Source organism: Neltuma alba, unplaced genomic scaffold, assembly GCF_004799145.2.
Source record: "Neltuma alba isolate B1F8T4 unplaced genomic scaffold, ASM479914v2 tig00005275_pilon, whole genome shotgun sequence".
NCBI lineage: Eukaryota > Viridiplantae > Streptophyta > Magnoliopsida > Fabales > Fabaceae > Neltuma > Neltuma alba.
In genome coordinates, this window is record NW_021634044.1 from 181,683 (window position 1) to 196,604 (window position 14,922).

General features: G+C 38.5%; 1 protein-coding gene and 1 pseudogene across 7 annotated transcripts; both read right to left on the bottom strand.

The window, feature by feature from the left end:
* Positions 1-2,122: 2,122 nt before the first annotated feature.
* On the bottom strand, positions 2,123-5,292 carry LOC114747341 (probable L-cysteine desulfhydrase, chloroplastic). 7 transcript variants are annotated; one of them, XR_003740376.1, is made up of 4 exons: positions 3,764-5,292; positions 3,226-3,302; positions 2,881-3,073; positions 2,123-2,441 (listed from the first exon to the last, which is right to left on the bottom strand). XR_003740376.1 is itself a non-coding variant. In XM_028935663.1 (2 exons), the coding sequence occupies exon 1, from the start codon at positions 5,174-5,176 to the stop codon at positions 3,812-3,814; it is 1,365 nt and encodes a 454-aa protein (XP_028791496.1). In that variant the 5' UTR covers positions 5,177-5,292; the 3' UTR covers positions 2,123-2,436; positions 3,764-3,811. The 7 variants fall into 7 exon arrangements, 2 of the variants coding, with proteins under 2 accessions (XP_028791496.1, XP_028791495.1); XR_003740375.1 differs by having other exon boundaries at positions 2,881-3,133; XR_003740378.1 differs by lacking the exon at positions 2,881-3,073 and having other exon boundaries at positions 2,123-2,436.
* Positions 5,293-6,021: 729 nt separating this feature from the next.
* Positions 6,022-9,358, bottom strand: LOC114747288 (G patch domain-containing protein 8-like; annotated as a pseudogene).
* Positions 9,359-14,922: the final 5,564 nt, after the last annotated feature.

The window sequence follows — 14,922 nt, forward strand, 5'->3', positions numbered from 1 at the left end:
TAACTTACTTCCTTAATCTCCTCAATAAGTCAATTGGGTTTATAATTAGGATTGGAGGAGTATTTTGCAAGGAAAGGTTTCAAACAACAACTCAAATCGAGGCGGTCTTCACTGCCAGATACTGTATAGTTTTTGGGGGTGGGGGAAATTTAGTCCAATAAAAATTAACTAATTTCAACAGGCACACAGCAGGCCAAATATCCACCTCCAAATCCAATATTCTCTTTTTTTTTTTGGCCGAAAAAATCCAACGGCCCACCGTGGGTCTGTTTGTCAACGTCGAACAATAAATAATGAAGGAGCGTGGAAAACAGGAGAAAGACAAAATGAAAATTAATGAGTTGCTGTTTGTGAAGTTTCAAAAAGATTTGAACCACAAGTTCAGAAAGTCTGTGCAGGTTTCGAGATACCCCTCCCCCAGGGGAACGTCCCAAGTTCGACCTGAATCGGGAAGAACAACATCAACTCTCGCCCTCAATTTCAGGGAAGAAAGAGACATTAAGAACAGGTTCAAGAAAGCATGAAGCTCGCATGGTTTGCAAAGAATCTTAAAATCGATTAGCGGATAATGGTTTGAAAGGAGAGATACCACGTTCAGTGAATACCTCATTTACGGTCAGTCTCCGTCTTCGATCTTCGGTATTTTTCAGCTCGAACCATCTGCTGGAAATCCGTAACAATAAAAAAGAAAAGGACCTAAGTGCACAAGTGAAGTATTTTCTGATTAAACTTGGTATTTATTTCATGCATTTTGTCTCCTTGTGCTGTCTGTAAGCGAGAGACGCTTGTTGGAAGCGCCATGCCAAGAGCATGAAAGGGAGGAAGCAGAGGTTAGGTTCGGATTGGAAGCTAGGCTCGTCAACGCAGGTGCGGAGTTTTCGAACCTCGGGTTTGGCGACGTGATGAATTCCGAAGCCCCAACTAGGGTCCCATGGTGATGACCACCAAAGACCTAGCGCGGCAAAACCAAATTTTAGCCTGGGCCAATCATTTTGAAACACGTGCATATACAAGGAAGCTCATCACGTAGAGCCCTCAGGCTGAAATTCAAAACGAAAAGTTGGGCTTTTCGGCCACGACAGTAGGCCTCAATTTCAACTGACAAGCCCATAGGCCTAGTTTGGATTGCCCGTTGCAGATAGTAAAAGCACACGGAAAAACATAAAACTGAAGTTTGTGACTTATCGTGGTTCAAAAGATTGTTTGGATAGAACTTTTTTTCTAATTGACTTATGAAAAAAAGTACCTTTTCTAACTGACTTATCTAATGTAATCTGGATCAACTTTTCTAACTGACTTATGAAAAAATTGTGTAAAACTTACTACCTAATTAGTTATATGATTCCGTTTATTTTAATTAGAGATCAAATGAATTTTAATTTATATTTATGTTTATCCATTATATATATTTAATTAATTATTTATAATGTGTTTTCAAATTTTTTTCCGTAACAAATATTTTTATTTTATAATTTTACAAATAAACTATTTATATTTTATCATAATAATTTTACGTGTTTTTTAAACTATTATCACATTAAAAACATAAAATTTCAAATACTACTCATACCCTTTTTAGTCATTTTACAACTAAACTAACTTTTCTATCAATTATCCAAACAACTTTTAACTTTTTCAACTGATTTTTTAAAAACACTTATCCAAATATAAATCACATTACAATGACTAACTTTTACTCTAACTTCATTACAAAATCAGTTAGGTTAAAAACCAGTTTTTTCTAGCTTAATCCAAACATTCCCATACAAGTCGCCCTTTGCGTCCTGCGAATTCACCCGCACTCCCCACCACCTCAACCCATCGTATTCTTATCCGAGATAGGAATTTAGAACCTTCCCCCTTTTCCGGCCAAAAAAAAAAAAAACCTTTGCTACTTGGTTATATTGTTTTGAATCTGGGTTTTGCACATGATTATTTTTCCTGGGTTTTCATTCCAAACATGATTTTCACGAATGGTCCAAACCATAACTCGTCCTCCAACTCCAAGACCATGCCAGCACGACTCCTTCTGTATACTAGATGATAGACTGTAAACAAATGCAGTTCCGCAGAGCCGGTGAACGGGCTAACGTAACCAAGAACGCAATGTCAGTTTCCCGGATTCCTAAAATTCAAACGATGAAGATTCCAAATGAAAATGAGATTAGGGTGAATGTTAGCATGAACTGGCCCAATGGATGTTACAAGCATGGAACAACCTAAGAATCTTTTATTATACATGTTTACAAGGATAGCTCCGCCATATCAACATCCACGTAACTCCTAAGGTCATTCAGCTCCCCCTGCTAAGTCACGTACTTGCAGCACTATCTCTACTACTTAGAAACTCCATGGTACCAAAACCATCATAACCGACATTTGCAACCTACTGAATTGTTGCCGTTATTCATCTGAAAGATTCCTACACCCATTTCCCTGCACTGCACATAAGCAAATTGTCATTCTTCACGGTATCCATAATCCATAATAAATAAAATAACAAGAAAAAAATAATTGCAATAAAGAAAATAAAGTGGTGTCTTCAGGTTAGACATAAAATAAGGCGAGAGCCTCTCGCTGCTTTAGCATGGTTTGTACTTTAGTATCCCTGTAATCGGCAGGTCCAAAATTCTATCACACGTAGCTGACTGAAGCGACCAGGAATAAAATCCCTGTTCTTTATTCTTTCGCGTGACCAAAAATTGCTTTTAATGGCAAGAATAAGTATGAAAAAGACGCAATTGATAGAACTAGATCTGTTCAAAGTAAAGGAGCAGGAAACACAAGACGAGCTGCCAGTCACCAGAAAAACCAAACACGTATCTGAGTTACTGAAAAAAGACAACATACTGTCACCAAAAAAAAAAAAAGACAACATACGCTTCGCTAGCGTTGAATCTTATCTGCTAATCGCTGCAAGGACATGCACCTTATTTTGGAAAAGGAGTAAAGAGACATGTTGGGCTCCAAAAAAAAAAAAAAAAAAAAAATGATACTGTAAGATGATGAGACAAATATAATAGATACTTCATGATAAAGTAGCCCGGTTTTCTAACCACTTCGACGGGATTCTCTGACAAACGAGCATGCAAAGAAAACATACCAAGTAGTAAGCATATCACTGGAGTGGAGTCTGGAGAACACCAAAGCTCCATCAAGACTCGGGAGATAAGATAATAACAATGACAAAAATCTAATTAAAAATTAAAAAAAGGAAGTTCAAACCTCAGTTTTGTCTTTCATAATATAAATGATATATCCTCTATATTTGGCAGGAAGAAGCTGAGGAGGGGGATTTCGATCTACCACACATACAAAATAGAAATAAACAAGACATGAGTAGAAGTCACGCTTCTATAAATTAAGGGTCTATGATGAGAAAAAGGGTTAAATAACACTGAAATTGAAACGTATAGACGGACAAAATTCGAATGCAACATAACTAAAGTTCTGTAATTTCTCAAGCGTTCATGGAAAATGCTAGGATATAAGTTACTTATTTCCGCACAATCACTACGAGTTTTTAAAATGGAAGAAACGCCCAAATTGATGCTAAGTCAAGCCATGTATGACCCAGTGGATTTCAGCATCTGCTAAATCCAAGTAGTATTTGCGTTCAGAACAAGGAGATCCTCATTAGACTTGGCAGTTGGCACCTCGTATTCGGCCATCGCCAATTTCAGAGCTAAATTATATTACGTCCAGTCGGAACTATATATTTACAAATATTAATTATGAAATAAATAAATAAATAAGAAACTACCTCGTACAAAGCGGATGTATTATCCAAATGAGTTCAGAGAACACCTCTTCAATTAGAAAGAAGGGCACAGGTGAACTTATTGCGCACAAGCTGATTAATTGCATCCCTGAACTTGTAATAATCATCAGCTTTGTTGTAAACTTGATGAGAAATCCGGGCATATCCAGTCACTAATCCAATTTCCCCATCTTTTGATGGCCTGTAATATATAGGCACTTCAACGCCAAAATCATCCCTCAAATGTGCTCTTAGGTTCAGTGCATCAGAATCGCTCGATATACCCAAGCAAGTTGGTAACCCTACCATAACCATGCTCGCACACATATCAGGAGGACTACCAAGATGGGTTCCCCACGCCGTGGCCAACATTCGTCCCATCTCCACAACAGCTTCATGATTCCTCTTCTTGATTCCTTCAATACCGCCTTCAAATCTACTGACAAATTCCAAAACTTCGGGAACCACCAATTGTGCACTATAATCTCTTGTGCCAATCCAGGCACTTTCAGTGGCCAACCCATTACCATACTCATGGGACACCACGGGATGATGCAATTCAGAGCAGCTAGGCGACTTCCGACTGTACAAAACGGCAACGGAAGGCGGGCAAAAGAACCATTTGTGCAAATTGGTGGTATAAAAGTCTGCCCCGATCTCTTTCACATCGACATCAATACACCCAATAGCATGAGCTGCGTCCACGAAAACTTGGTCAACGCCTTCTTCCCTACAAATCTTTACCAAGTCCCTAACAGGGATAACCACACTCGGCATTGAAGTGACGTGATCAATCACAGCTAGCCTAACCCTGCTACCGTCAGTTTTTCCTCTCTCCAGCGCCCTCCTAAATTCACTGATAATTTCCTCATTAGAATTCACAGGAAAAGGCAGCTGAACCTCAATAACTTTACCTCCGGCGCGCGTAACATAGGCCTCCATTGACTTCTTGACGCTACCGTAAGCGTAATGAAGCATAACAACGGCGTCCCCTTTTTGAAATTTTCCCTCTTGAAAGGCCCAGGCAGTCTGCTGAAGGACGATAGCAGCAGCCGTGGTGGCGTTATCAACTATAGAAATCTCATCGACGTGGTCAGCATTAATAATTTCCTTGATAACAGTCCTGGAATGAAGAATCCCCTTCTTGAGCTCGTTGAAATAGAAATGGTCCGGCTGGCGGAGATTCTTCATCTGCCATTTTTGCTGAGCGGCAATTACAGAAGCGGGGCAGCAACCAAAGCTACCGTTGTTAATCCGTGCAACGGCGGGGTCATGATGAGCGAATTCGGATTGAATTTCGGAGTCAGTAATGAAGGAACCAAGCTTGGGCTTTTTGGGTACGTGAGAAACGGAACTGTCGCCGTTGAGGTGATTATCGTCGTTTTTGTGATTATGATGGTGGTTGTTAGAAGCCATTGGAAGGCGAAGAAGATGAGTGAAAAGGGCTAGGGTTTTCCCACGCCAAGAGATGAACCCGAGGAAAAGAATGGCGTGGCCATACTCCCGAGTCACGATGGACGGTGGGGAAATGAGTTGGGAATACAGACATGTGTCACCTGAAAAGCGGATGATCTATATATCTATTATTTACACGTCATGCTTCCGCGCAATAAATCATGTCAATGTAAAATTCATCCGCGCAACGTCCTCCAATACACTTGCAAATTAAACATTTTCAGGTCAAAAAAATAAGACCCGATAAATTAGGTGAAATTACGCTTTAAATAAGGTTGTGCGACGAGATTGGTGCGTAACATATGTAATGAATATTAATCAAGAGACTAAATTCATTTAATGTAAGGAAACAAGATCTAAAAAAGTGATGACAGAATATTAACAAATAAATGATAATTGAAGGGATCCCAGGGTCGATAGTGTCCTAAGTCCCTCACTGCCGCACATCCATCCTTTTCTTTTTCCAAAACCCTCCTCCTCATTCTCATCAAAATGACACCCTCCACCTTACTATAATCATAAAATTTGTGTTGCCTTCCCAATTGCTTTCAAAAATAATAATAATAATAATAAGGCCGCCCAAAGAATAAAGCCAAGGCTCAACCCGGCCATCCAATTATGTTTCAGCATTTAGACAACAATAAACGCTGACATCGATCACACCAAGCCAAAAAATATAAATTCAAGAATGTACTAGAGTCTACAAAGTGGCGCACCCACGAGATAGAGATAAAAACCAGTAGATACAAAACAAAACCACGCAGGATATTACATGGCTGACCCTCGGCTGCAACACCATCTTTGCACTACTCTTCGTCGCTATCACAGCTAAATATAGAAGACATGGCAACTTCTTGCTTCTTTGCAGATCCCTCAGATGAGTTATAAGAATTGGATGAGGAAAAATTATGAGAATAGTGTTAGCCACACATATCGTTCATAATAACATGAACAGATTAGAGGGGTTAAAACTAATGAGACAATGTGTACAGTAAATAAGTTTCACAAACCAACGTATGGGGGGAAAACACACTAGCATGGTTGAGCATCATGGGGTGCATAGTCGGCTTCCTCCCAAAACCCTACATTCATTTAATTATGTATGAGAAAAATTCAGTAAATATAATCAAATATTTAGTTGGACATACCTTGGAAGCACTGCCTTTCGAAGCAAACCCAAACTTAAACTTCGAAGTCTTCCGCTGGTCCTGATCAGCATGGGCGGTAGCAGTTCTAGATTCACAGGAAACCGAAGCAGGGCCAGATTCTTCGTGTTGCTGTTGAATCTGTTGCTGCTTCTGCGCATCAGCACTGGTTGACACGAAAGATTCCAATCACAACATGACATGGAAAGAAGGCTACCAAGATGACATCAATTCCTTCACCAACCACCCATCTACAACCCAAAAATTGGGGGGGGGGGGAATGAAGGTAATACGAAGCTTGAGAAAGAGCACAATATCACGTACCAAAGCAAAGGGATACCTTTGAGCGAACTTAGCCATTTCTCTCTCTTGACGTTGTTTTTCTCGCTTTTGCCTCGCATCCCGACTGCTGTCACCATGCATTTCCTTCATTTGTTTGAAGCCCTGTAGCCCCCATCAGGGAAGTTGCATCAGTAAGGGGGGACATTAGAACTGACTTTGACATCAGAGTTAGATTAAGTTGCCCAGGTGCCTACCTTTCCGTGATTGTGATCATATGAGTTCAGGTGAGCTTAAAATACCATTGCTAATTTGTATTGCTTGTTGCAGAGATCACAATAAAAAACTTTTGGTATCACTTTAACATCAGCTTGAATTTTTTGCTCCTGTTCTGCTAACACCTGGATTTTGATAATGTGCACGAAGCAGGCAGAAGAAGCCCCCAGGTAATACAAACCGTAGGAAATTCTCAAGACCTTCCCAAGTTGATGGTTCCCTATGACATACCCATCTAGTCAAGGAGACAGGCATATAAACTATATGCAGCCTTCTGCTAATAGGTGCAGGTTTCAGAAAATTTAAAACATCAACTTCTATGCTACTACATGACTTTGGGACCAAGAGTAACTACAAAGTATTGTTACATCATACCTCCCGCTTCCTCACATTTTCCTCTGTCTCCTCTAGCTCGACATAAGTTTCTTTCTTCTTGTTTGCCTATTCCCAATTTTGGATCTCTTATTCCAGATTTTATTGGTTCAATAATTCCTGCAGATATAGCAGCCCAATATTAAAACAGGAAGGGGGAAAGGAAAGTAAAGAGCTGGAAAAGTGCCCACCTAAAGTCAAAGTCAAGCGCACACACGGGTCATTCAGTGAGATCAAACAATTGATAAGACTTGAGAAAATAATAGCAACTTACAATATGCAGATGGTCAACTGCAGTATTAAATGTCAGAAACATCACTTTCCTCAACGTTTAGAAATATACAAAACCAATAAAAATACATCACTTGTTTTCTAAGAATTCAATAACCTTGCTCATCCTTTCCAAGAGACCCTTTCCTCTCCATCCCATCTTTTGGAGAAGCTTGAACCCGATATTTGATGATGTTAGCTGAGTGTCTAATGATGCTTGCTCCACATTATCCGGATCAACATTTTCTGTTGGCCGTTGGTTGATTGGCAACCAGAAACCCCCAGATATATCATCACTAAGGGAGTCTTCATGCGTCCGTAAAAATAATTCAGCTCATTGCGTAGAAAATCACAGCGATGGTTGAGTATTTACAATACAAGCCAATTGACATGATATACAAATAATTTTTAACAGTATTACAAGATGAATTTCTTAACGACATCCAGAGAAGAGCAAACCAAAGAGGAGTCAACTTGATTCAAAGATTAATTTATTACCCGTTCATTTCCAACTTGCATCCTGTCACAGGCACCAGTTTCCTGCCTACTCTCGGTCCACCGATATTCCATTTTGTATCTACCCAGGTCATGAAAATCAAACAAACAACACAAAGATTGTTAACAAAGTAGGTGCACAGATGTATTACATCATGCAGCTCAGAAATCAAAAGCTGTACCTAAATCTGAATATCTGAATTCAACACCATTGGGCATTGGATTTTGTCAAACACTCAGAAAAAGAGCATGATCAGTTCAAAATCACAGCCTGTGAGACAAAATAAAATTATGAGTGCAGGGTTTGGAACTATAATTTCCCACGACAGGCAAGCGTCAACGCAAGTGAATGAGTCCGTGTTTACGGCCCCTAGAATAAAATATTCATCCTCATAGCATCCAAACATACTCGAGAGCTGTATTCAGAGCGATAGAGTGATTGAACTCTTTTTTGGTTTTTTTTTCAGAGATAGCGTGAATCAGCTCTAAATGAATTACACCATGGTGGCAATCTCGTGCAAGAATCAATATATGGTCTCAAAATATTATCTCGAGTTTCATTTCTTTCTTCAGAGTTCATACCCTCTCATAGTGAGGATTGTTTATAGATCAACATCATGTTTGAAATTAGAGTAGAATCCGTTTTTAGAATTCTATCAGTACTTTAATATTGTAGAACTCATTAATTAATATATTCTGCAACAATTTTTCTATGATTTCACCCACGGCAGTAGTTTCCACTGCAGTGATAAAGATTATAAGACATGTTCACGACTGGAAGGAAGGTCTAAGGACGATAAACATGCGACCGTGCAAAGAATGAAAGAAACATCAGTAGACCTCAAAAGATACCATCTTTCACCATTTAAAAAGGGGCAAACAAAAAAAATGAAAACCCAGCATAGGAAGTCGTTTTGGGAGATGGTCAGAAAGTTGGCGGGATTTGGAGAACCCTAGACTATGTATAAGGTCAGCAGCGCCGCACCATACGCAGCAGTAATTGGAAATTAATAGGGTGTTTGCCTAACTCTAAAAAACGTTTTTGAAAATCATTTTTTAATAAATCGTTCGTATATTATAAAAATATTTTTAAAATCATAACTTTCTATCTATCCAAACACTTTTTAAATTGAATACCGGAGCATGAAGGAACATCAGGGATTATCTGGAACAGCAAGTACCTTAATTTATAGACGAGTGTCGGAGTCCTCACGGATGTGTGGGGAGGTGATCCCGACCACGGTGATCCACATCGGTTCTTCGAGACGACGTAGTGTCGATGGAACTGGCGAAAAGCCGAAAACATGATTGATGGACCAGGTCGTATTATTGGATCAGAGCGAATTTTGGGTTTATCAGCTTGGACATGAAGTCGGCCTATGAAAAACCCAGGACCAGAGATTTTGACGGTGTTGGCCCAAAAGTTCGAAAAGACGGGCCGTCAACGTTCCCGTTTTAGTCCCAAAAAAGAGTATGCCAATTTTTTTGGTAACATCATGACCATGCTAATTGATAATTAATAATTATCTAAATTTGATTGTTTCATGCCCAAAAAAAATCCAATAATTGAAGACAAATTTGAATTATGGAAATGGGAAGGCTTTATCCTCAAGGTGGAAATCCTGATTTCAAATATTAGCAATAATAGTTACTTTAGAACCCCCATAAGATATCAAGTTATTATATATAAATAATAAATAATATGATTTGCTTTTTAAAATTATTTGTACTGTATAGAAAACTCTGTGATAATTCATCTAATATATACCACTTCTAATTCTTAATAGAAGAGTCAATTTGACTTTCAATTTGGTCCCAAATATAATTTTCAATCTATTTTATCTCTCATATTTATTATTTTTAAAATAATCCTTATAATAGATATACATATAAAAAATTTCATCAAAGGCTAATTCTTACAAATTACTGAACTAATTATCATGTCAAACGCATATAAAACGGCGAAATGGGAATCAGACACTGGGGGGACCAGTATTCCGTACGCAGGCGTGGTGTGTTAAGACCTGACAGCGCAACAAGGGACATGTGCCAAACCTTATATTCCTGAGCTAACAAACCCTGAAAACTTGAAAAGAAGGAAGGCTACCTCCCACAATCTAAATCCTGTGAGCTTATTACCTACTATTCTCCTTTTGCTTTTATTTCTTGTTTAATTTATTTATGAAAGAAAGTCCATATTAAAAGAAACAGGGAAGCGCAGTTATCTGGAAAAAGCCGGAACTTCACGCTCACGCCTGGAAAACAAGGAAAAGAGACCATCCTTTTAACTTAATTATATGGCTTTATTTTCGTTGTAATCATTATTGGAGAAAAGATCGATAACGGATATATGCTACAGATAGAAAAGTAGAAAAGGGGGAGCATAAATTAAAAGCAACTTAGATCCCAATTATTTACTTTCAACTTTATTTCTCTCTGTGTTGTCTATTTTCCTTGCTATATGAGTAGCAACAGTTTCGGTTTGCCTGCCCAAGCCTTCCGCTACACGATATTCCAAGAACCCACCAGACAATGAAATGTCCTTTACACATTCCACCCTGCAACTCTGTATCACCCTCCATCATTCAAATAAGGTTCCTCTTCCGTCCTTACAAATTTTCACTGATTATTTTTTCACACATCCCTTGAATTTTTGAAAATTCACATATAGAACAACCCGTTAATTAAAACAGCAATTGTAGGCTTCTTATAATACTTCTCCGGTCCTTAATAGGACCTAATTCTTGAGTTGGTTTTACTCTTAAATATAAGACCATTTATCATATTTATCAATTTTCTCTAAATTATCCCTATGGATACTTTCTCAACCATAATTAAGTAGAAGAGCGAAATGGGGTATTAAGAAAGATGATTATGGTGTTTTAGGAAAAACGTGTTACTGTTCTTATAATTAACTAACTTACCTAACTTCCTTAATCTAATCAAATCAGTTAAATGGGTCTTATATTAAGAATCGGAGGAGTACTTATATTATTGGTTTTCATGTGCTTTAAGCCAGATTCATGTGGATTCTTTTTCTTTTCCTTTTTTTTTTTTTTTAACGAGGATTGATTAATCGAAGCTTCAAGAGAAAGACGGTATAAAAGTTGGGGGGATTAGCGATTATCTACAAAACATTAGTGTTTTACAATCAAGCAGCAGTGCTAAACCAAGTAACAGGATTTAAAAAAAAAAGATGGAAATGACTAAATCTCAAATCAAATTCAGTAACAATATTTTATTTAGTATTAACAATACTAAATTTATAAATAATAATAAATTTTTGTTGACATTTCTTATTTGGTATTTAGTAATTTTTAACTTTTTTTTTTGTCATTTTTCCCAGGATTTACTACAGAAAGTGATCTAATTTACTTTTAGCTCCCTTTTTTTTTTTTTCCAGGTATAGTGAGGCATAGATATTTTCTTGTTGAAATATCCCTGAAAGAAAGATATAGAATTCATTCTTTTTCTCTTTTGTTGATGGTGGAAAGCTAAAGACCAGAGAAGTACGAGTTGTAAATATCAACCAACCAAAGGAGGAGTGTTAGCTAGAAGATATATTGCTTTAACAGAATCACGCTTTTGTTGCCCATTGGAAGCTTTACCCATAAAAACAAATATAACTGAGCTGCTTTCTTGCTTCCTGGTGTTATGCAGATTCGCCAATGGATTAATGCTCTTTGTGCCCATTATACAGAAACTAAATTTTTACTTTATAATGTTCTAGAATTATGCAAAGCGTGAGAACTAAATATAAACCATTAAATTAAACTAAATATTCACACCGTTACAGCAAGGAAACATGACTTAAAAATATTAGTGCTCTGAAAAGAATGAGAGGAATAATATTGCAAGCTGGGCGTGCCAAACTATTCCAAAAAGCTCGACAGCCTGTGAGCAATGAATGATATATACGAGAAAAGGGAAAGCTGCAGGAAGCTTATTTAATTTCTGTGATATTTCTCCAACCCACTTTTTTACTGCTAATTTCGCATATCATGTCTTATGGCACACCGCATGCTAAAACTTGCAATGCTGGTTTATGCAAATTTAATATGTTCTGATGCAGCTGTCTCCCACAAGGGTTTAGCCACTTAGGACTTTCTACGTTCAAAGAGTGACTTAGAAGGCAACAAGAGAATCGACTTTTGTCTTAAAAAACTCTTGAAAACGTTACTGTCCTTGGACGTGCACGAACCAAATCAATAAAGCCAGTTTTCATGTTTCACATGATTTATAATCCGCTCTTCTTGAATATTTAATGCGTCCAACTGATACATTCGTATTGATGCGCACTATTTTCTTCTATAATTAATATCACATATATGCTTTGATATCTGTAAGATATTCTAATGTTGTTCCGAGATCACGACGAAGCGTCTGCCGAAATTACTTACATTCGATATATCAATCTAAAGAAGACCTTACGAGAATATGTAGGTTTGGTAAACTAGGTAGCATAATGCTAACTGGTTAGTTAAATAGTAAGAATATAATTATTGAACCGATTAAAGTTAAAGCAAGTCTAGTGCAACAAAGTGAATTGCAGAGGCAGCAGGAAACGCGCATTAAGCAACAATGAAGGGTGAGGAGTGAAGAGAACCAGCAAGAAAGAGGATGAATGCACAAGTCAAGGAAGAAACCAGCGGAGGAGAACAAACGTGCCTTTGTGGAAAGTAGAGTTCAATAATGGTCTTTCCGTTCGTATGATGAATCAGATTCTCCTATGCCACCCCTGTCTCAGTTTCACAGAGGACGGCCTACTTCTATAAATAGAAACGTCCTAGCCCTCCCATCTGCAACACAAACCAACACACAGTTGCTTCAAGTCCTTGTCCATTTTATTGCTATACCCAGTGTTCTTCCTTCTCGTTACTTTAACCCACTAGTACTACTGCTAGAAGCATGGGAGGGAGCAGGCAGAGGAAGTCATCATCTTTCATGTCGGTTTTTAACATATTCAAATCCAGCAGGCACAAGGGAGGCCATCAATATCACGATGCTTATGAAGAAGGAACGAGAGCACGCAAAGTGTGGCCTAGCGATGAGGACAGAGGTCGATGGGGTGTGGCCGAGCCTGGCATTGATGTGAGAGCCGCTGCTTTTATTGCCAAATACAAGCAGAGGGTTTCCGAGTCTGAAATTCACTGTGCTCAACCCCAGCAATAATTAATTATTTACTAGGATGTCCTCTGTGTTGTAATTAGATATTGATTTGTCGTTTGTGAATTGCAATAAGCGATGTTTATATGAATAACTCGTTTGTTCAGATGGATATCAGATTTTGTAGTACTTGTCTTGTTTTGCGCGAGTAAGTATACGAAATAGGGAATCTTGTATTCTGAGAATTGAAATTAATCACTCCCTACTGTTTTTGAATCGCAATAAAGAACATCAACGTGAATAACTTTGTCTGTTCAACGTTCTTCTCTTCCGTTTGGCTGCACTTATTCAATTTGGCGCTCACCACAACCGCGAGCAAGACTTGAGAATGTCCATTTGGTAGCCAACGTTGCAAGTTTTTCTCCAAATACAAAGAACCTGGCAATGGAAAAGTTATAATCACATAAATTATTTCTGGTTACGTTACTCAGTAACTCTGCTCATGAGCGCGGCAAAGAGAGAAAAGGGGGGCGGGGTGAGGCACTTGAAAATTAAGATCGCTTGACGAATAGATTCTCTTATTTTTGGCTTTTTCGAGGAAAGTACGTGATGGAGAATTCCCATATATAGTGGCAGGGTTTTGATGCTTCAATCCATGCACAATATTCACGCACGGCTTTCTCTCTTCGTATACCTACCATCTATTGATACGGCGAATGATAGTTTGATCCATCAGATCACCTGCATTTTAACCGACCTGAAACGATCTTGATGAATTGTTTGACAAGAAAACAAGCATGATTGTTGAAGAGATCAATGAATGACAGCTCTTGGAATCTCACATCTTTTCAGGGAAGTGGGGTTGTAGTTTCCATCAGAAACAATGTCGTACGTTGTTCATGTTTCCTTGTCGAGTTCGTCCTTTCGCGCGTCCCATATTCCTTTCTTAAATCTCAACCACCATTCACTACCAACTTTTTCACCTTTTTCAGCCAAACAAAAAAAAAGCACTCGTCAAAGCCACATGGCTGGTGCAAACGCGCCAAAGGCCCTTCCACTTTGCAGGATTTTCCAGAAAAGAGAGTGAAAGAGAAAGCATCCAATTTAACAAGAGTCGTCTGTACTGTTATAGACTTGTCGTTTAGTTCGGTGTAATATTTCTGCTCCTCTCCCAGTAAAAGTTTTTGTATGAGGCACAATACATTAATTATTATCATATTTTATGGCCAAAAAAAGCTGGCATCATACCGATTTAAAACCCTTTCCTTATTAATATTTTTGCGAAACTCGGAGGTGAAAGTTCAAATGGGTTAAAAAACCAAAATATCTAAAGTGCGTCGAAATAATTGGCAATGACCGTACCAAGCGATGCAGATTCAGAAATGAGGGGCCGTTAAGTGAGAAGGAGGAAAGTGGGAATAATAACGTGAATCTTCAGGTGAGAGGAGAAGAAAGTACAGAAGCTGGAGAGCCAACAAGAGTGCATTATTAGGAGAACCCTGCAAGAACCTTGTCTTGGTCCAAGTACGAACCAGCGGACCACAACAAATGTGCTTTGCTACCTCCAAAACCGTCGTTTCTTAACCTGCCATGTCAGCTTCAGTTCACCCAATTATATGCTCCTACTCTTTTTCATCAGATTCTTCACTGTTCTCACGGTTTCATCGAGCAAGCCTCCCCCCAGTATAAATTCATTGCCATGCAGCCATACCTCAATCCAAAACCAAGACACAAGCTCTCACATCTCAGCTTTCTTCCTCAGGC

Bases quoted from the DNA above. Each gene is read 5' to 3' on its own strand.
- LOC114747341 (XM_028935663.1), bottom strand. From the start codon at position 5,176: ATGGCTTCTAACAACCACCATCATAATCACAAAAACGACGATAATCAC.